We start from the raw sequence: 22415 nt of genomic DNA, 5'->3' as shown, positions 1-22415 counted from the left end.
TATATATAGTGTGTGTGTATGTGTATATATGTATGTGTATATCTATATCTATATATATATAAAATATATATATAATATATTTCTATATATATATATATATATATATATATATATATATATATATATATATATGAAAACGGAAGATTCTCTTTTAGGGAAGCGGAGCTTTATATCGAAGATAAACAACAAATCGGATATAAAATCTTAATGTTTATTGGTAACCCTTTTGACAACGGTATTTTCAACATCAGTCCTATAAATATACTTCAAATTACGATTGGGAAATTAAACTAACGTTAACAATGCATATTGAAATTCCCTTTATTTTTCATAAACGTTTTGCATGTAAGGAGGTAGAATACGAGCAAAAATCGGTAAAAATTCGATACAGATATCTCTCTCAGCATAAGAAACCACGGTATGCTAATAAATAACATTATTGTGCGACTTGAACCACTTCAAAATTTGAGGCATCTTCTCCAAACAACGGATAACCTGATCTGTAGATTCCGATATCTAAAGTTTTCACAGAATATGGCAGAACCGGAAATGACGCTGTTTGTGCCTTCAAACAAACCTCTCGTCAAAAAATAAATAAATAAATGAATAAATAAATAAAGAAGAATTGTAAACATGGAAAGTTTTCTCCGGTCTCTACCGCAAACTATACGGGATATGCACCGAAGTTTTCAAGTTGCTGTATTTGCTTCCGTCCGTATTTTTATCCGTTATGATGAGCTTTATTGTTTTCACAATACTAATAATTATGATCAATACATGCTTTTAATCTTTTAAACTTACTACTTCTCCAGAACTTCACGAAATTTAGGAGGAGGGTACACAAAATTATGATCCAGATCTATAATTCGAAATTTTGTCAAAAATTGATAAAAGATTACAGAAATCGAATAGCTTTATCTCACATTATTTCAATTACTAGCAAAGACCTCGTGTATTCCAAAATGGTGGATTTCGTGAGTTTTTGGATATTCAAGAAATTTGCCAGGGAGGTATCGCAGAGTTTAATAAATATTTGACACTAATAATTATGAAATATACCTATTTCCAAGACCACAGGGTCCCGAAATTAGTGTTATAATAGTCAGAATTGGAATAGGGGTATTTTTATAAATAAAACAATTTCCGGTTTTATATAATTTCACTTCTGTTATACTCCAGTGCTTGGCGAATCTTACAGAGGCTGGTCTGAACTGGATCTTAAAACAGTCACAGAATTGTCAAATGCGACATTTCCATCAAATTAATATATTATCAGGAGCAATAAAGCTAAGTGTACCTTATTTTAACCAGACCACTGAGCTGATTAACAGCTCTCCTAGGGCTGGCCCGAAGGATTAGATTCATTTTACGTGGCTAAGAACCAATTGGTTACCTAGCAACGGGACCTACAGCTGTTGTGGAATCCGAACCACATTATAACGGAAAATGAATTGCTATCACCAGAAGTAAATTTCTCTAATTCTTCATTGGCCGGTCGGAGAATCGAACGCGGGTCCAGCAGAGTGATAGCCGAGGACGATACCAACCCGTCAATGAGGAACTTCTTATCAGGACCAATGATCTTAACATAATTACAGATCAATTTATCTTTATCAGCTAATGAATATAACTAAATTTCTATATCTGATCTTCAAAATAGTCTGCTATTTCCCTGTATCAATAGTCAAAAGTATTTTTGCTTAATGTTGCAGATAAATATAAGAAAAATCGTTCTCAGGTTCGGTAAAATTCATGAAAATGATTAAGGTTCTAAAGCATCAAATATTCCAGTAGGATAATCCTAAAATGCCATTAACTGGCAAAGTAAGATTTCACAAAATATGTGAAAACAAAGAAAAAATAGATTAAATGACAGAGAACTAATAAATGTTTCAGCGCAAAAAAACCGCCTTTTGAAGGAGTGTGTTGCATCACGCAGAGCTTCTCTCGGTTTCTGGGCCGCAACTTCAGCTATGTGTTAACAAGAGCAGCATTTAAAAGCAAAAACACGAAAACTACGATGATGATATATGGAAATTTTAAGTATTTTATATATAATTGTTAATGCTTCGCGAACCGAGTAGCATTTGTTACTTCTTAGGTGCTGTAGTTTGAGCTTGAGATGTTAACTGAAGTCTCCTTCTGAAATAGAACTCAGAGGAGATTGCCTGGAGGGATGTTTCATGATGGTGGTCTGAATCATTATCATCAATGTTGGGAAAATGGAGATTACCGCTTTGAACGATCTTATATAAACCTGGAAGATGCTGAACTCTGGCGGACAGCAGCACCTTCCAGTAGACATTCCAGTAATGGCAGAACAAAGTATCCTTAGTGCATGGAATTAAAACCATTTTTTCCGTTCAAGAACATTATCTAGTTATGTTACATGATAAGATAGTCAAGTCTTTACTTCCTGTGCGAAAGAAAGCTTGAACTCATGGTACTCAATTTCTTAGAACTAAAAGGGCATTACAGGTACATACCTAATTCATTCCTGCCAGCACACTGACTTTCATGAAGAAAGTGTCTATAGTAGACTCAGGGTACATATATACTGTATGAACTTGAAGGTCTGCTTTTTCACAACAGAGACCGCTGGTGGAATCGGCTTGTGATTGTTGCAGTTAGATCTCATACAGCAACCATTAATACCCGTCATACGGCATCATTTTCACATGTCTGCAAAAAATTAAAAACAAAACGCAATTACAAGTAAAGCAATGAAATTTGCTGAATTTCGAAGAAAGAACCATACATCTTTTTAAAAAATGGAGATAGCGAAGAACCTGTCTGGATGTTTAGGTTATCTGGTATCATTTCGTATCCCTCGTGAAAGGTAAATAAAAAAAAAAAAAAAAAAACACACACACCTTGAGATGGCAGATATCTAGAAACGTGGACTGGAAACTGCTCGTCCTAAAGGTCTGTGAAGTCAGTCAGTTTCGACCTTTAGGTTTGCTAATGTGTTCCCATCATTAGCTAGTATAGGAGGATGTTAGCCCTATCAGAATCTGACGCGACACCCACCATTCCCCTCCCCCACCTCCCCTCTTACCCCTCCCCCTCCTCCTCCCCACCACCACCACCACCGCCACCTGTCAACCCGTGTCTGTTCAAGAGTGTCTTAGCGTCTTGCTAAACCCAGCCTTGCTTGGCGATACTAAGTTTAGATGAAGAGTGTAAATTTATATTTTATGATAGGAAGCAGTTTTTGGCCTCATTTTGAAATTTAATTATTTTGTTTTTTCTTTGCATGTTCAAAAATAAAAAAAAAGGATAAACCCAAGAAGCTCAAGTTGGCTAACGACTGGAATTTTTAAAGTGTTTCATAAAAATATAATCTTCAGTAATATCATTTTAAAGAGATGGATCATTTTTGTACCATGTACAGCTACAATATTTTGCCTTTCAAGAAGTGTTTAGTTAATTTCTGCTTTATGACAGTTATTGAGAAAAACTCGAAAAATACAAAATATTTTTAATTCTTTCATGTTTTCTAAGTGACATTTGAAGGGGGGGGCAGTGTCAAGTTTTTGCAATAGTAATATGATTTTGCTGTCATTCCAGATGTGGATGATTGTAATTCACTGGAGTTGAAGTTAGCCGGTAACAAATTATTTTCATTTGTGAGAACAAATGAAAGTACGCAAACAGACAAGATTTTATATTTCGTAGCTGATGCAAATGAAGGCTAGCATTTTTATAATATTCTACTGATGAATACAAAGCTTTTGTATATAAAAATTCTTATCGATGCTTCCAAGAGAGAGAGAGAGAGAGAGAGAGAGAGAGAGAATGTTGCAAACGTGTGTGTACATATTTTGTAAAGTTATCCTCCATTAAAAGCATTAGCATTTATGAAATTGCATAGAAAATAAACAACTTCTCATACGAGGCATCAGTAATAAACGCACGAGAAATACAAGCATCACCTCCACCTCTTGAGACGTTCTCTTCTCCCAGCAGTAGTGAGGAGGACAGGTCCAAGCCACTGCTGTTCATCCTGCATCATTATCGCGTCTGCATATGGAACTTCCGTAGTTTACCTGATCGTATCGCTTCTAACTTTATCCTGCAATACGATTCCTAATATTCTTCTGAAAAGTTTCATTTCCAAATTGACAAAATCTTATTTTCATATACAGTTTCAGAGCATCTTATTTCCAAACCTTATTCAGCTTGCTCATTGTTTGGTTTGCCATTTTTAGTCTATCACTAAGACTCGTTTCTCTAGATCTATGATGCATTCTATTTAGCGAGCTTTGTAAATCTTGCGATGTCTGGTTGATTAAGACAGCACCATCTGCGTCTTTTAATTCCATTAAGCGTCTGTCGAACTTCCACTCAAGCTCATAAACTTTGATGATTGCTGCGCGCAAAATCTTTAAGATTATTTTCCCTTAATTGCTAACTTAAAAGTTACTGGCCATGGTTGAATACTAATTTTAATGTTGCTTTGGAGGTAAGTGGTTGTTAGTTATTGCAACTTGTTCAAAAGAGGAAAACAGCAGAAATGAAAAGTCAAAACAAGGAGCTGAAGCTACCCGGTAAGGGAATGTTGATAATTTGCCGTGATAGCAGTTGCTCAACAACTGATGTATCATTTTATTTGCACCATCCAAAAATAAATTCCCTTTCAAAGGATATATACTTTATTGTCATTTGTTTACTGAATATTAAATCCTCAGAAAATACAAACATAAATTTCTAGTAATTTTAGTCTCGCTCAGAGAGAGAGAGAGAGAGAGAGAGAGAGAGAGAGAGAGAGAGAGAGAGAGAGAGAAACAATGACAGTTATGAAATTACTGAAGAAAATGTATAAATCCTAAGAGAGCAAGTAAATGAAATTATATGATAGAAAATATAAGATATCGTGCTGTGCAAACATTAAGACAGAAAAACGCAAGCTCATTACAAGTCATATGCTCAGCAAGCCACCTCCATCACTTACAACAACCTCTTTATTATGAAGAACTGATGCAATTTATGATGAATTTATTATTTTTATACTACAAGTCATCGGAATCTCCGAGATTAGATTGCAAAGGGCACGCCAGCACTTCATCCAAATGAGCAGGGCTTCACTTGGTCCGCTGAAGATGGAGCTGAATTAATTCCTGTGATTTCGTTTTCAACTTTTATATTCTCTCTCGCTAAATTTTCCCTCTGGTGATTTTCAGCAAACTTCTGGTGGTTCATCTAGATGTGATTTCATCTTCATACTGCTCGACTTGTTCGTGCATTATAGCATGCTCATCTATATAAATTCTGAAGCCAAGGTTGATCATACGATAATTGCTTCATTAATTAATTCTAAAACTGTTCTCTAGTTCACATTAATCTTTTTTATATACTTACTACCATTTACTGCCGAACTCCAGACCTTCAAAGATTCTTGAATAAAAATGGAAGAAGTTACCTTCAGTATCAAACATGCCACGTACGGTAGCATTCGGCGTTTTCTGTTTCTGCACAAAAGATATAATTTAGAATATGTCACCTGGAGGCTCAATCCCAGTGTGGCAGATAATTCCTAGTTGCTTCGGTGAACACAACCATCATTGGTTTTCACGGCGAGAGAATTTTTCAGTCTCTGATTCAAATCCAAAAATGCTTGAAAGGTGCTGTTGTCAAATTAATTATTTGATATTAATGTATTTGGTAAGTTTTGCTTTTATTTTCAAATGACATCATCTCAGTCGATATAAGAAAAAGTATCCTACGTTTTTACATTGACAGCGCAATATATCCAGAAAGAACTGATTTATTAAACCTTTACAGCATGGATAAATTTAAGAAGTAAACAAGAACAGTGTTTTAACTGTAAGGACTCTAACATCTGCGTTTACAAAGACAATTCTGGAAGCAACAAGTCAACAGAGCGGTATCGGTAGACCATACAAGGCAAAACAAACGTAGAAGTAATGATAATGTAATCGATATTAATAACATGAAAGTAAAGAACGAGAAAAATATGAAGTCAATATTAACTGTTAATCCAGTAAACAGCCAAAGAACCTAACCGTTAAACCACGTGAGAAAGCAGAAAATGGCATGAATAAATAAAGTAAGCTTGAGTGTACTTTCAAGCGAGAACGAAGGACCAGACATAACGGGGCTTTTAGTGGGAAGCTAGCGTGCAGGGGCAACAGAGGCTGGGAAACGTCGCATTTACAGAGCGCCCTATCCATAACTGTTAAGGAAGCGGCAGAGACGAAGAAAACAGGGACAAAAAGAATGGACACATAAATATGAAATGCTTATATGTAACATAATTCGATTACTGCGTTATAATAAATTCTAAATCTGCTCACACATTTCATCGTTCAAAACAACTGATTCACAGTTTGCCTGAGAATGTACCATTATGGATGAACCTGGATAATCTGTATTTTCATTTTATAATCTTTTTAGTGCTATGTTATCTGAAACGCAGTCAATCTCCAGTCATATATTTGTACATGTGAAGCATGAAAGAAATTAATTTATTTGGCTTCAAATCTTGTAAGGTATGGACATTTATTTCGGTGTGGATAAAAATGACAACGGATTAAAGAACTGTTGACCCAGTGCATGGTTAAAACTTCTGGATGAAAAATGCCATATTCATTAAAATGACACATCGTCACCTCTTTAGTACAGTATATCGCTAATGCGAGTTGACTCAATTTGTTACTGACCAAATTGAAAATTTCAAAACCTAACACCCACTTCTTGGGAATATTAACTTGTACTAAATTTTCTTCATTTTACTTTGAGAACAAAATGTAATTTTTCCCTCCAAACTTGCGTAATGATTTTATCAACCTACATATTCATTACAGGCAAAAAGTGATGAAATCACAGAAGGGGTAGTAAAGCCCAGCCACAAGAGACAGAGATGGAAGTCAGGGAATACAAAGGAAAGGGCAGGGCGTAGGGCTTTGCTCCGCAACCTCATAAATTATGATGAAAGCGAAAAGTAGAAGTAGGAGTGTTTTCTCACTCAGTATAGAAAGCGAGTGCCATTACAATACGCACAACGTTAATCATACCTGAAGAGATAGACACTGGCACTTCTTCAAGTAATACAATTTGAAGACATACAGAAAATGTATCCACTCAGAAGCGCGCAATGGTATAAACGCAACGCTTCTTTGTGGGGTAACAGTTTTTTTTTTTCTTTGTCGTAGAGAATAATGCATTGAACTCATCCCAATTGTTGTTGCTGCTGTTGCGGCGACTAGAGTACTGTTCGACAAGAACCTGGGCCAGGTCATTGTTAGGTGGTACTAGAATCAGGAGCTCTTGCTTAACTTTCACATCATCAGCGGTGGTTCGTCCAAACCGAAGCCTTTTCAATATGCGTATTATAATGGCACCGGCTTTCTATACTGGGTGAGAAAAGACTCCTACTTCTACTTTTCGCTTTCATCATAATTTACAAGGTCGGAAAGATGTGGTAACAAAGGAATGGGGTTGTTCAGGTTTTAGATATAGTTTTCTTAAACCTATGCGGCTTCTCCGTGATAATGGTCAGCTCAGCTCGTTTGCTGCATAATTATACAATTTATATGTATGTATGTATGTATATATATATATATATATATATATATATATATATATGTTTGTGTCTGTGAAAACTAGGGTAGGTCAACGATCGCAAAAACAAAAACCGCTTAGGCAAATTCAACGTGTGATAATTTCTGATTAAGACTAGACCACCCATGATCCGTTGGGTCACTTTTTTAGATACTACATTTTCAACAAAAGGCCCATACCCAAACCCATATCTGCACCATACCTATACCCATACCCATACCCAATTCAATACCATACCCATATCTGTACCATACCATATATACCCATACCCATACCACAGTAAATTAACCCTACTAATAATAGTCAGCAAAAGTATACAGGCAGCATCCATACCCATATCCATACCATACCCATACCCATATCTGTATCATACCCATATCCATACCATACCCATACCTATACCCATAGCCATATCTGTTCTATACCCATACCCATATCTGTAATATACTCATACCATACCAATACCCATAACTCTACCATATTTATACCCATACCTATATCCATTCCATACCCAAACCTATATCTATACCATACCCATACATATACCCATACCCATCCCCATCCCATACCCATACCAACTCCCATACCCAAACCAATACCTAAACCCATATCTGTACCATACCCATACCCAAATCCATGCCATACCCATATCTGTACCATACCTTACCCGTACTTACACCCATATCCATACCCATACCAAAGCCAATACCCATACCCATACACATACCCCTACCATACTCATTCCCATATCGATACCATACTATTCCCATACCCATACCCATATTTGTACCATACCCATACCCACAGCTAAGTTAACCCTACTAATAATAGTCAGCAAAAGTCTGCAGCAACACCAGCCCCATTTACATGGGAGGGGGAGGGAAGAGGGAAGGGAGGTGAAGGGGAGTAGGAGGGTGAGGGAGAAGTGGGAGGAGGGAGGGAAGAGTGAAGGGGAAGGGGAATGGGGAGGAGGGAGAAGGAGAGGAAAGGTGGAAGGGGGAGTAGGAGGATGAGGGAAAGGGGATGGGAAGGGGGATGGAAGAGTGAAGGGGAGGGGAAGGGGAGGGGAAGAGGGAAGGTGAGTGGGAGGGGAGGAGGAAGGGATAGGAGAAGGGGAAGGGGAGGGGAATGGAAGAGGGAAGGGAGGGGAGCGGAGGGAGGAGGATGGAAGGGGGAAGGGGATGGAAGAGGGAAGGGGATGGAAGAGGGGAAGGAGAGGAAGGGAAGAGGGAAGGAGACTGGAGGACACAGCTAAATTAACATGGGAACAGGAAGGGGAGGGGAAATAAGATGGAAGTAGAGGGGGAGGGGAGGAAGGGGAGGTGAGAGGGGAAGGAGGGAAAGGGAAGGGAGATTGGGAGGGGAGGGGAGGGGAGGGGAAGAGGAGGACACAGCTAAATTAACAAGTGATATTTTGCTCGGGGTGGGCAGGGAAAGGGAAGGGGAGGGGAGGGGAGGGGAGGGGAGGGGAAGGGGGAAAAAGGAGGGAAGATGGAAGGTGAGGGGAGGGGGTAGGAGGAAGGGAAGGGGAGGGGGAGTTTTAGTATTATATAGATATATATATATATATATAGACAGATAACTGAGAGCAAGTCAGCCAGCGTCTCCTAACACCACTTGCTCTTCGCATGTTGTGAGCATGAGGAAGTGTGAATTTTGGGGGCTACTTTGAATGGCCCACTCTACCTTTAAAATTCGTTATTTCAAACAAACCCCGAAAGGTACCTGCCCTCCAGAATGCGAGCTTTCGGAAAACCAAGTTTCACGGATGTATCTTTTACCGTTATTGCTCCACAGGTATGTTAGGACCCTCACCCACCCACCTCCTACCGCGTCCCCTGAATGCCAAAAATTGATATCTGGATCTCCGGAATGGCTTAACGGATGTCGATGAAATTTGGCTAATTAGAGACCTTAGTGGGAAACCTCTAAAGCCAGAGTTTCATCTCGGTCAGTTCAATAATTCCAGAGTTATAGAGGGCCAAAGTCGGGGTTTTTGTGTACTCCGAGTTGCTGGGCTTGACTAACTGCCAACTGTTGTGGTGGTTGATATTGGCATCTTTCATTATGAGCAATGTTCTCAATGTCAAGGCCTTTTTCCATATTCGCAGGTTTGTGTGAATAAAAAATATATTTTTGAATGATTTTCTTTCAGTTGAGAACTTGGCGTACAAAGGGAAGACGTGGGTGAACGATAAGAGGCACCAGTGGTCTGGATGGGACTATGGTCCGGCTAGTTTAGCCGTCGACGGGCAGAAGGACACGAGCCTGAGGTCCTGCGCCATTGTTGACAATTACTTAGTTGATGAGCCCGTGTGGAGTGTTGCCCTGGGCAAGAAGAGAAGGGTAAGAGGGGTAGTCATCCTCACCTGGCAAGGCAGAGGGCAAGGTTAGTACTGAAGTTTACATTTCTTATCCTTTTATCTGTTAGGATTTCTACTCTTTATATTATTTAAAGCTGCCCTCGTTCAGCAAGAAAAGAGATAGATGAGAAAACGATTTTCGGTAAAATGAATGTCAATACGCCTTGCAGAGAACTTCAGTAAATTTGACTTTTTTTTTTCTCACTAAATAATTCAATAGTAATGGAAGGAACAGACTACATTTCCATAGTATTAATGCTCATTTTCTACCTTTTTTTTCTTCCACAGACCAGCAAACATTATATCGCGATTATGTCTTTGGTTTAGATCGACTGACAGTGTATGTCGAAAACCAAGCAAGGCTAGACGCGCCCAATTCACAAGACCACAAAAAATGCGCCTCCGTCACTAGACTTAATAATGCACTTTTTAGGTATGAATATTTATACATTTTTACTACACATTATTATTATTATTATTATTATTATTATTATTATTATTATTATTATTATTATTAAAATAAGCAGGTACTTGCGTAATGTGATTTTTTTTTCTGAAACGTTCCCTCTAGAGATGGAGATATGATAGTAGACATGGAATATAGAAAATCCCTGTCTGGTTGGCTCATGGCTTCATATCAACCTTGGACCGCCTTTTGTATCTGTGGAGAGCGAGGCGCAGGTACTTTGTTTGGCAACGTTGCCAGATGGTGAAATGGTGGGGGCTATCTTGTGGGACCTACCAATATTCAGTGAAATCTTTTGAGAAGAATTACATAGAATTTTCCAGTTTTTTGTTTCTTGCTTGAGTAGCGCACAGTAGAGTTTAGCTTCATTAATGTACCGTGTATACTTTGTAAGAATCAGAGCTTTACAAGCAAAATGTTCAAGCAAAAATTTAGGATAAACCTATACATAATATGTTTTAGGTATAAATTTCTCCCAAAGTTTACCTTGAATGCTAGCAACCTTTCGGAGGAGATAGCTGTATTCCTTCACCAAGACTACTACTGAGATTTACCAGATAGACTGTCATCAGATCACCTGAATATTATTTGAAATTATTTTAAAATTCTAATGCCTTTTATAATTTCGTGTCTGAGTCCTTTGAAGACATTTTTCAGTAATGCTTAGGCACAAAATTAGGTATTAGTAAAAGTGCACATGAGTTGTGCACCAAACCTATGACTCTCCCAATCACAGGTTCTAACACATGCTTAATTTTCAATGTGACAAATTTTAATTACTTTCAGCAGTTTGTTTCTGTGCCATGCATCATCAGTAACTCCTCATTGTTTCTCCATCCTTTTTGTTATAAACCTTTTCTTGACCCATGTATGCTATTTCAGTTTTAAACTCTGCATGCCTGTTTCATGACAAACACTTCATCCATACACCATCCTCCTTGTTAAAACCCACGCTGGTCCCCCTTTATCACTTCTCCTGTCATCAGTTCCAGTCTCTTTATTGAAATCCTACCTTAAACCTTTTCCTGGCATACTAAATGAGTATGATATATATATATATATATATATATATATATATATATATATATATATATATATATATATATATATATATATATATATATATATATATATATATATATATATATATATATACTGTAGGTTTAAGGCAGGATTTCAATAAAAATATATGTATGTATGTATGTATGTATGTATGTATGTATGTATGTATGTATGTATGTATGTATGTATGTATATATATATATATCTCGTGTGCCTCTTCGTATTCTTCTCATTCTTTTTATCACAACCATCTCCTATCCTTATCCAGAAATACCTTAGACTCCCTTGTCCAAAATCTCGGTCACACTTTCACCAGTGTACCCTAGCAATTCACTTGTTGTCCCATCAGCTCAAAATTGCACCAACCTTTCATCTTTGCGTCATTCAGCTCTGCCTTTCTTCTGTCTTCGATTTCAACAAATCATCATAATAATCACTACATTCATCCAGAAGTGCATTGTTTACAGGTATTATCTCTTTTATTCCGAGATTCATTTGCCCATTAACCTCCCTCTCCTTGTATAGCAACTTTGCTCACCTCCCCTACCTATGTTCCGTTTTTTTTTTTTATTGTATGCCTGCCTTTTCTCTCATCTTCCACATTACCACCCTATCCACCCCCCTGCATTCCGATGCACAATCTGCCCTCCTGTTTTGGAAGTACACCTCACACAATCTCTATTTTCTCTTCTAATACTTCTCACCCCACTACTCACTGTGTTTATCCTTCTTTCCACTATCCTAAAAATATCACAATTTTTGAAGGTAAATTGTATTTTTCCTAACTATACAAACCTGCGGTCCTTTACATTAGGCATTAATTTCAGCGTAGGCTGGAAACGGCCGTTAAACTCTTGAGCAAGGTGATTAGGCAGTAACTACCGCCAGGTAGGTGGGAATACCTGCCTGCCTGGATGTAAACATTCCAGTTTGCCTTTCAGTCCAGATTCAGATTGAGGGGTGGCATGAGGCAGGCATAATAAGTAATGTAAAGGACCTCAGGTTTGTATAGTTAGGAAAAATACAATTTACTTTCAAAAATTGTGATTTGTTCTGACACGATATACAAACCATTGGTCCTTTACATTAGGAAGACTCACTGGTTGGAGGGAAGAATCTCAGTGAGTCTCCTGAACTGACTGGGGTTCTGCACACCTGGGCTACTCCTCCTTGTTGAAAGAGCGAGGAGGAGTACTGTGCCTCTGACATACTGATCGGAGTGTAGGAACTGCAAGATCAATTGTCAGATACTGGACCTTTTCGCATGAGTGAGGAAACGTAACTTGTACGAAATAGGCTGGAAGGATCTAGAGTCGGAGGCAGTAAGGAAAAGCCCAGATAGGGTTCCCTTATTGCCAGCCTCTCCTTCCTCCCCTTGCTAGAGGAAGGAGCGGAATTGCTTATATGATTCTAGAAGAAAAATAGAACGGGTGCTCGATGTGTAGTCTTACCTCATCAGCGCCAGATCCTGCAACTATTGGCTCAAGTCCTATTCTCATCCCGAAAGAAGATAAGTAGGTGGACGGGGAAGGAGGAGGAAGAGAGGCCAGTCACTCTCGGTATCCTTCTCACTTCCAGAACCAACACCTTAGGCGAAATGCTAACTCGTCCTCTTCAAGAGCCAGGTAAGACAATGCAACTTGTTGCGCAGCCACCACAGGGCCAAGGAAAAAAGGTTCCAAGGGCCTGTGGGCAAGACCACAGGAAGACAAGAGTGTGGTCCATCAGACCACGTCTTGCTCCCAAACTGACAGAAACTTCTGGAATGCGAGAGATGGACCAAGCCATTGACTTCGTGAGCTCTTGGGTGGAAAGTACCGGTATTGTCATTGCCAGCTGCCGAATACCTCCTTCAATCGCTACATGAAGCCAGGAGAAAGATGTGTCCTTAGACACTTCCAGGTTGGGAATGTCGAGCCTTTTCAGAAAGTACCACAGCTCCCTAATAGGCCAAAATAACGAATGATCTGGATCATCGACACAGAGTCCAAGGAAGAGGGGAATAAGAAGGGCTTGAACCCGACAATAGATGCCAATGGATTCAGAGTCCACTTACAACATCCAAGAAGGAGTCAAGGTATTGATCCCCATCCTTGTTCTTCCACCTTCTACGCCAAGGCCGGAGCAAGATGAGAGATGGTCCTAAGAGGGCACATCTCTATCCAATGACTCTCATAAGGGCGTGTGCAGAGCATGGGACAGGAACCCTAAACAAGAGTCACCTGCCACCCAGGGAACAGTTCCTTGGTGAGAGCACGACTGAAAAAGCTTCTCGTCCTTAGCTAAGTCTCGACTGAGGAGAAGAAGGCTACTTCAGATAGAAGACTAGGTCACAAGGGCCTACGTCCTTCACAAATGAAAGGGAGAGAAGCAACCCTTGGCGGAGGAGATGAGGAAGTCCAGACTTGAAGAGTGACTCTGACCCGAGAAGCAGTTCCGTCAACGACACCCACCAGCGAAGACAGATCCAGTCCCTGGGACAGTGTTGCAGAGGACTTCAAGAGGTATCCAGCTATATCCGTTGCCGCTCGGCGAGAAAGACTGCTTGCAAGGAAAGCTGGGAGGTCTCTGAGTCCTCAACACACAAGGATGTACTGCCTGAAAAACTTGCTTCTTGTGTAGCTGCTACAGGAGGTTGGGTCAAGCAGAACTCTTCTCGATGCCTTGGCTATCAGGTTGGGTGAGAGGCGAAGTCTTCCAGCATTTGTCTGTAACTCGGGGTGAGCAATGCTTGTGAACCCCTAGTGAAACAGACAAATACGGAGGGAAAAACGTAGATATCAATTTTTCCCCAAAAATACAGCATGCCTCACCGTAGTGGTCCCTGGGTCTGGTATAGAGGAGCGTGAAAAACTACCGACTTGTTGTGCTGGGAGGCCACAGAAAGATGGTAGGGGTTTCTCTGTCGAGCAGTCTCTTCGTGAATCTTCATGAAGAAAAGAGTGAGCAGCACATTCTGTCCCGATCACTCAAACCCGAGGCCAAGCTCGCCTAGCAATACATCCCCACCGGGAATGCCTCTGGCTAATTGAACTGTCAAGTGCACTATAGAACACTCAAGTACCTGCAAATGTCGACAGACGAAACAGGAAGAAAAAATTATTCCCTCTTGTTTGTCGACAAATGCCACTATAGTGGTTTTGTTGTTCAACGAAACCACCGAGTGTCGCAAAACTCCTTCTGAATTCTCGGAAGACCAAAAGGCTGCCTTGAGCCCAGGGTGGTGATGAGAAGGTACTAATTGTCTCGGTCACACACCTTCAAGACAAAGTCTTACCGGTGTGCGCCTATTCTTCAATCAGTGAATCCATAAATAGACACACGATGTGAGGGGAATATGCAAGCATATTCGAAGGTTCCTTCAATCAAGCATTAGCCTAATTCTTTCCTCATACTTCAAAGAGGAAAGAAGGACGGAGAAATGGAAGCAAACCTCCATTCTCCACCATGGGGAAGCTTCTGCAAGATGACAGGATACCGAGACAATTATCTCTAGCCAGGATGGCATTTCCCGAATCGGGAGCACGGGAGAGGAAACAGGATGGAAGTTTGATGAAAAGAATTGCAGAGACCTAAGGGAAATAGATACTTCTCCTGAAGGAATCCATTCCCAGGTCTCAGCAATGTCGCTGCCAGCTCCAGAGACTCGATAAGTATCATTTCATTCAGGCATCAGCAGTAGGAGGACTCCCCAGTCGATACAGGCAGTCCCCGGTGTACGACGGGGGTTCCGTTTTTACGCCACGTTGTAAACCGAAAAATCGTTGAAAATCGTCAGAAATCCTAAGAAAATCTTACTTTTAGTGCTTTGGGTGTATTGAAAACGATGTAAACTGCTTTTTTTTTATTAAGTTTTTCATATAAAATCTCTAAATTATGATTCTGCTGTTTTGGAGCCATATTTCTTCCGTCGGGAAGAAGAGGGCTATGTGTTCCACAATCTTTTTCCGAAGCCTGGGACTTCTAGGAGTTTAGGAGGGCTGGCTTGAACTCGAGGTCGAGTCAAGATGACTAGGACCCCAAGGTCTTGGCCATTGTCCAAAGGACAAGGTAGTGCCTTGGTACAAACCTTGATTACTGAGGTATCTGGCAAATCTCTGAAAGAGAAAGGCAGAACCAAGTAAAGGTTCGTTCCTAAGGGTCGAGCCAACTCAGGACTTACGAAACCGGAGATCCGAGTTTGGACAAAGTCCTTCTTCTTAGCACCAGAATTGCCCACAGAACTGCAGTCGGCAAGACCCTCTGAGGCAAGAAGAATTCGTATTCTGTCGAAGCAGGGGAGGAGCTTGGGGTCTCGACCTGAATGAACTCCTTGCCCGAAGAAAAGAATTCATCTGGTGAAGAACGCTCCCGGAAGCCAGGACCGCAGTGGTCTCCGACACTCTCGCCCCCTCGGGAACTGCAAGGGTTGCGAGTGATGAAGAATATTCACTGGGGGAGCTGCAGTCCCGGGTCGGCGCGAAGTTCTCCAAAAAGACGAGGGCGATCGCAACTTGAAGAGCAAGACCCTCACTGTTTCCAAAGCTTGAAACTCCTGTACCTCTCCCCTTGGAGGGAGACCTTGACAAATCCCATGAAACCCTCTTTGGCTACCTGGTTGTACTACGAGAGAATGGGGGGACTGACACCCAAAGCATGCCAGGCAGCCGAACTCTGAAGATAAATTCGCCAGAGCTCTCTTTGTCCGTCTTGCGCCTCTCGCAACAACCGAGAGGAGAAGAGAACAGGTGAGGAGAAAGAGTACCCCTACCTGTCCTGCCAGTAAGACCAGCAGGAGAGGTGGACCGTGAGCGATAATCAACTGAAGGAGATTGCTGCCATAGGGGGGAAGAAGAGTGCTTGTGCCATGGCAAAGCACTTTCCTGGGAAAAGCAGAAAGTTCACTCGAACAGCCAAGAACCCGATTCGGAAAAACCGAGTGGGGCCGAGCCGAGATGCACCGAACCAAGCCTATCACACGAACGCAATCCGACTGGGTGGTATGCGGTGGACTGGGGGCCAGGCAGGGCAAGCTGAACTGAGACGAGCCAGTCTCGCAAGCGCGACCAGGGGCTGAGAGGGGCGGGCAAGCTGAACGAGCTGAGCTGAGCTGAGCCGAGCCGAGCCGATCGCGCGAACACGATCGGCACTGGACAGGGCGGAACTCGTCTGCCGTGAACTAGCGCTAGTTTCCCGAACTCTAAACTCCTTCGAGGCCAAGGCCCTTCGGGAAGAAGGTTCAAAGGGTAACTCTGTGTCTGCTATCCTGCATGCTCGAACCCTAAGGTTCAAGACACAAGGATGAAACCCAGCCAAGCAACCGAAGCAGCTGGCGGGCAGTATCAAGACACCTAGCGTCTCGGCACCCACACACCTGGGTGTCCTGGCACCGAGATACCTGGGTGTCTCAGCACTTTCTCTCGTCCTGTGCCTCTCGTCAGTAGAGCGCTCATGATTCATATTATTCAAGTGACCCACGAGACTCCCAAAAATTGGGAGCAGCTGCTTCCGGTTTCCTAAGAAATCGAAAAGGTCCAGGCACAGAACCAGTGTTAGATGCAGACTTCCAAGACTGGCAAGGCTGCGCTCTCGCAGCCCCCGAAACCCCAGACCCCACAGGAGAATGTGAATCGGTTTCCACCCTCGGGCGGGAAGAGCCGAGAGAAACTTGTCTCCCGGAAGAGAGCAGTCCCTTAGAAGTCCCGCAGGACTCCCAAAGGGAATCTCTTCCCTGCTTCTTCTGGTTTTCAAACTGATCAGATGGAGACACCAGACTGGAAACCCACCAAGCACTGGTAAGCACTCGGGGAGCGCCTGTGGTGTTGGCAGGAAGAGCTGAGACACCTGGGTGCCTCAGTCCTTTCTCTCGCACTGCTCCCGAACTGGGCTGGGGAGAGTACTCTGCAGACCAGATCGGGATACTCGATACTCCATAGAATCTCAAGCGCTCGGAGCGGCTCGCGAATGAGTGCCCAAAGCAGCCCCTGTCTTAGAGGTGGAACCTCTAGGACTGGGAACGGGATCGCAAACCGAGTTCTGCGTGCCCGCAGCTCCCAAAACACAAAACCCAGGGGTATGCGAATCGGTTTCCTAACCCGAAGGTCGGGAAGAGCAAACGAGAGACCCACTGCAGCCTTCCTCTCCTTCGGCCAACAGAGGTCTGTCCGGATTCTGGGACCCCCTTGGACCTCGGGAGAGGAAGGGAAGAGGCAGCAGAAGACAAAATCGAAGATAAGTTGAAGATGGTGACAGCTACTTCCACAGGGTGGCTTCCTTCACCTCCACTCCAACATCTTCTACAGGCTGATGGACACGAAACATCGTAACCTCCAGGGAAGCTAGGCAGGAACACAACAGAAGTGGCCCATGACACCACCACCAGGAGAAGCAGCAGGCACAATCAGGACAGCCGATGCAGGAGCTACAGGAGCGGTTCGGAAGGCAGGAGCTACCGCAATGGCCAGGAACATCGCTTCCACAGGGCAACTTCCTTCACCTTCACTCCGACAACTTCTACAGGATGGCGGACATCGTAATCTCCAGGGCAGCTAGGCAGGAACACAACAGAAGCGGCCTTGGGCACAACCACCAGAAGAAGCAGCAGGAACGATCAGGACAGCTGATGCAGGAGGTATGGAAGCAGTTCAGAAGGGAGGAGCTACAGCAATGGCTAGGAACGTCACATGAAAGTCACCAGCAGCGACAGGAACGATCAGGGCTGCTGCAGCAGGAGACCAAGAAAAGCCGCCCAGAGACTGTCGTCGAGTTAACAGGAGCATAACACAGGAAACAGCAGGAGCAGATGGACCACAGACACACCAGAGGCAGTCAGTGCCACGGCATACATGAAGGCCAGCAATGACAGCGATCAATCCACATCGGCGGGAACAGTGTCGGAAAGATCCCGACGTGGAACTGTCATTCCAACCAGGTACTGTTGTCGGTCCTGAAGCAACAATGAATGAACTTCGGGACTCCATCATGCAAGATATCCCCTGAGATATCCAGCCAACTACTGCTGTGTCTGCGATGCTCACTCTCAACCTGAAAGAAAAAGCAAAGATGATTAGTAGAGGGAGACTCCTCTCACTACAAGGGAAACTGCCTTACACAGCGAGAGGAGGCCCCTAGAAGAGGCCGCCCAACCGCCAGTGGCCCCCCCCTCCCCTCCCCTCCCTCCTCGTGGTCTTCGCCCAACAAGCAAGCGAAGAAGGCAAAGGAGAGATAAGGAAGAATCTACAGGGAGAGAGAAGGACGGAGGGGAGGTCACCAAGGGCGCCTTGGAAGTGAAGCATATATATACCAACAACGCCCGCAACCTCCACCCACGGCAACTCTGAGCACAGGCAGCGAAAACAACACTCAGCATAAGTAGGAAGGAAGAAGTCATGCCCCTTGAACATGGAGGGCGGAAGCCCAGGATGGGAAGCGAATTCTTACGTCCCAATTAATGTAGGGGAGCGAAGATATTATGTCCCAATCTAATATCTCCGAACATACAGGGGAACGCCTTCAGTATCTAAATAAAGGGCTACTGGAAGAGAAGCATTATCACTCGGTTACGCTTCTCAAAATACTCCCTTGGCCATCAAACCCAAGACACAGCGCAGAGAACGATGGCTTATGCAAGGTTATCACAAATCGTGGGTGTTAATAAATATCAAACAATATCAAACACACATAATATATACACAAAAACACATCAGGATCCCACTGGGATAAAGAAGAGCTTAATGACAGTCAGGCAAAGAGATCCAAAACATGTCTGCAGTGCATGACAGCCGAAAGCAAACTGGAATGTTTACAGCTGGGCAGGCAGGTATTCCTGCCTACCTGGCAGTAGTTACTGCCTAACCACCTTGCTCAAGAGTTTAACAGCCATTTCCAGCCTACACTGAAACCGGCGGTTTGTATATCATGTCGGAACAAATAAACATTCCTTGTCCATTATAGTGACAGTATCCTTAATTTAACAAATTCTTTGTGTACTTCTAAAGTTGTCTCTTTTCCTTAACCCATATTTCATCACTTTTCTCTTTAGATGTTCCCCTCACTTGTCTTGTTACCTGTACAGCTATATTTTTACCCCTTCTCCAAATTTAAGCTTTCAGCTACCTTAACTTTCACTTGAATCAAATAATGTTCACATATACTGCCTGCTACTCTACTGTTAGCCCCATCAGCTTCTTCTTCCATCTACTCTGCAAGTACATATAATTTACCAAATTCTTTGCCACACTATTTTCTCTTTTCCAAGTATACATCAGAATATTTTGGATTTTGGCAACTATATCTCTCCTGCAGTTAAGACCCTTTCCAAACACATTTCTACAAGACTTTGAGGAATTATTTACTCTAAGAATGCCATTCTTGTCCACGATGCCCTGTCTTAGCATGAAATTTTCCAAGCACAACCACCCTACTATGATCTCCAGCCCCAGCAATGCATAGACACAATTACTTTCTCCAGAATCATTCTCGGACACTCTTCCCATTTCAATCCTAGCCATACACACTCATGATTACAACGTTTCCTCTCGCCACACCTAATCTTATCCATATAATCCTCAGATTAACACAGGCACACTCTTCAGCCCCTCCCCAAAGTCAGTATGCCTAATACTGTAAGTGCTGCACCATCCACAGTTCTAGACTTCAGCTTCCCAAGACACAATCACCATTTGTCTTTCCCATTCCTGCTAAGAATGTTCTTTCACCTTTGTGTCAGTCAGTGCCACAGCATGTAGCTTTCTTTCATTGAATAACGCATGCTCTTCTTACTTTCCATGCCAGACCTATGTACATTTAAAATCTCAAGAACCAGTATCTAATTTTTTCTGTTATCTGTATCAAAAGTAACGGATAATGGACTGCAAATCTATGTCCCTCTTGATTTTCTCACCATGCATTGTTGGAAGAGGAATATTATTTTTCAGGCATTCGACAGGAGGGAAGATACAGTGGTCATTGGCCTCATGTGAAGGGGCTCATCTGCCATGTACAAGGAATTCCCTGCGACCAGGGGGTCCACAACCATTTACTAGGAACTCTTTTGCCTTTCCACGATAGAACTCGCACCCTGCGCATGTTACTTAGAGTGAGATTGCCACAAGAAACCACACAATGGAAAAGGATAAAATCTACTTCATTCCAAACATACACATATCTGTCGAACTGATATAAATTTTCCTAGATTTGTATAGACCCATCCTAACATCGTCAGGGTGTAATATCACCTCTTTTGGCAGAGATATATATTTAAAAATTCAAAGGATATCTTTCAACAGATGTGACGATGGTTCGCATGCGTCTATTTTCTCTCCTGTCACTTGTACCTGAATCCGGCAGATTTATGAATGTTAAGAGCTAGAATAGATCCTTATCCTTCATCATAGCATTTTCTGTTACACTGAATTCCTCAATGTAATCATAGTGTATTTACGGTTTCGTATTCATACATGATCTATAAATTGTTAGGTGGATGTCTGCTTCACATTCCAGTTTATTATTTTACAAGTATCTTTAGTCGTAAACATTCTCCCCCACCCCCATTAAAGTCATAGCTGTAGTTTTTGCTCATATATAAAATCTTATCATCATTTCCAAAGACCAGACTTGATTCTTGTACTTAATATCATGTTGTTTATATTTGCAGAGAACGCGTCCACATTGAGTGTCCGCAGCCGATTGAGGGGCGGTATGTCTACATCAAAGCAGGAGGGGTCGCCAACCGTTGGCACAGAGTCTTCTCTCTGGTATTGTGTGAAGTAGAAATATATTAGAAATGAAAAGTGACAAATGAAAGAACTAAGTGACTGTGGCCTCACTGCTGAACTTACAGTGCCTGCAGAGATACTCGTAAGGATGTGTGAGAGTTTGCCAGAACACTGAAAGAACGGGACGTGCCAAAACTTGCTGAGTGTTGTTGCAGTTGTTGCGTTTGACAAGATCGCATGTCACCTGCAGTTTTCAATTCAGTGACGCTTTTGGTGAAATGAGCTCGAAAGTGAAGTGGAAAACTATGAGAGGAATATTAAAAGTCAAGTATTGGTGTTGACGAAAAACATTTCTAAAAGGAATAAGCGAGAGTGAGAAGACAATGTAATGCATAACGACTTCTTCATTGATCTTGAAATTTGTTTCAGTTATGGAAAAGAAAATACAACAGGTGCTCCTGTAGTGGTATAAGTGAACGTAATAAGCCTATGTCACTTTAATGAAGACTTTGAAAACTCTTGCAAAAAAAGAACATATCTTTTACAAGATAGTGAACACTGATTCTCACTCTCTTTGGATGTTAGAACAAAGTCTGACCAAATGAGTCATGGTGCACATACGAAGTATTGTTCTTCCGTAGACTGTATATTATGCCTTTACCTCATGATATTAGATGCAAGTTCCACTAATATATTAACAGTGTATAAATATAGAAAGATAAAGGGTCATATATATATATATATATATATATATATATATATATATATATATATATATTATATATATATATATATATTTATAATTTATATATATATATATATAAATATATATATATATATATATATATATATATGTATATATATATATTATATATATATATATATATATATATATATATATATATATATATATAGTATATACACATATGCATATATATAAACATATATAAAAACGTGCGTGCATTTGTGTTGTATGTATATTATATATATATATATATATATATATATATATATATATATATATATATATATATATATAATATATATATATATATTATTAATATTGCACCTGAAATATGCTTTCCTCGTTGAGGGATTATTAATTTTTTGTGAGTTCATCAATTTCTCGGGTTTTATATGATGCAATTTTGTTTTCATGAAGGTAAGGTGATTGCATTTTAATAATTTACTGGAAATATCGATGAACAAATATTTTGACTTCCCAGCGCGTTGCATTCTTCGTTT

The 22415-nt window shown here is 41.4% G+C and overlaps 1 protein-coding gene across 2 annotated transcripts in view; it reads left to right on the top strand.

Moving 5' to 3' along the window:
* Positions 1-21893, top strand: part of LOC136853976 (lactadherin-like) — a 908376-nt gene extending 886483 nt beyond the window's left edge. For both annotated transcript variants that reach the window (XM_067129896.1, XM_067129895.1), the window contains exons 9-11: positions 9740-9973; positions 10236-10380; positions 21110-21893. In XM_067129896.1, coding sequence (XP_066985997.1) covers positions 9740-9973; positions 10236-10380; positions 21110-21236 — 506 coding nt within the window. In that variant the 3' untranslated portion in view covers positions 21237-21893. The remainder of the gene's footprint in view (positions 1-9739; positions 9974-10235; positions 10381-21109) is intronic.
* Positions 21894-22415: the final 522 nt, after the last annotated feature.

The sequence above is a fragment of the Macrobrachium rosenbergii genome, chromosome 28 (genome assembly GCF_040412425.1).
Source record: "Macrobrachium rosenbergii isolate ZJJX-2024 chromosome 28, ASM4041242v1, whole genome shotgun sequence".
Classification (NCBI taxonomy): Eukaryota; Metazoa; Arthropoda; class Malacostraca; order Decapoda; family Palaemonidae; genus Macrobrachium; species Macrobrachium rosenbergii.
The sequence above is the reverse complement of the archived record's forward strand: the minus strand, read 5'-3'. Positions and strand labels throughout refer to the sequence as shown.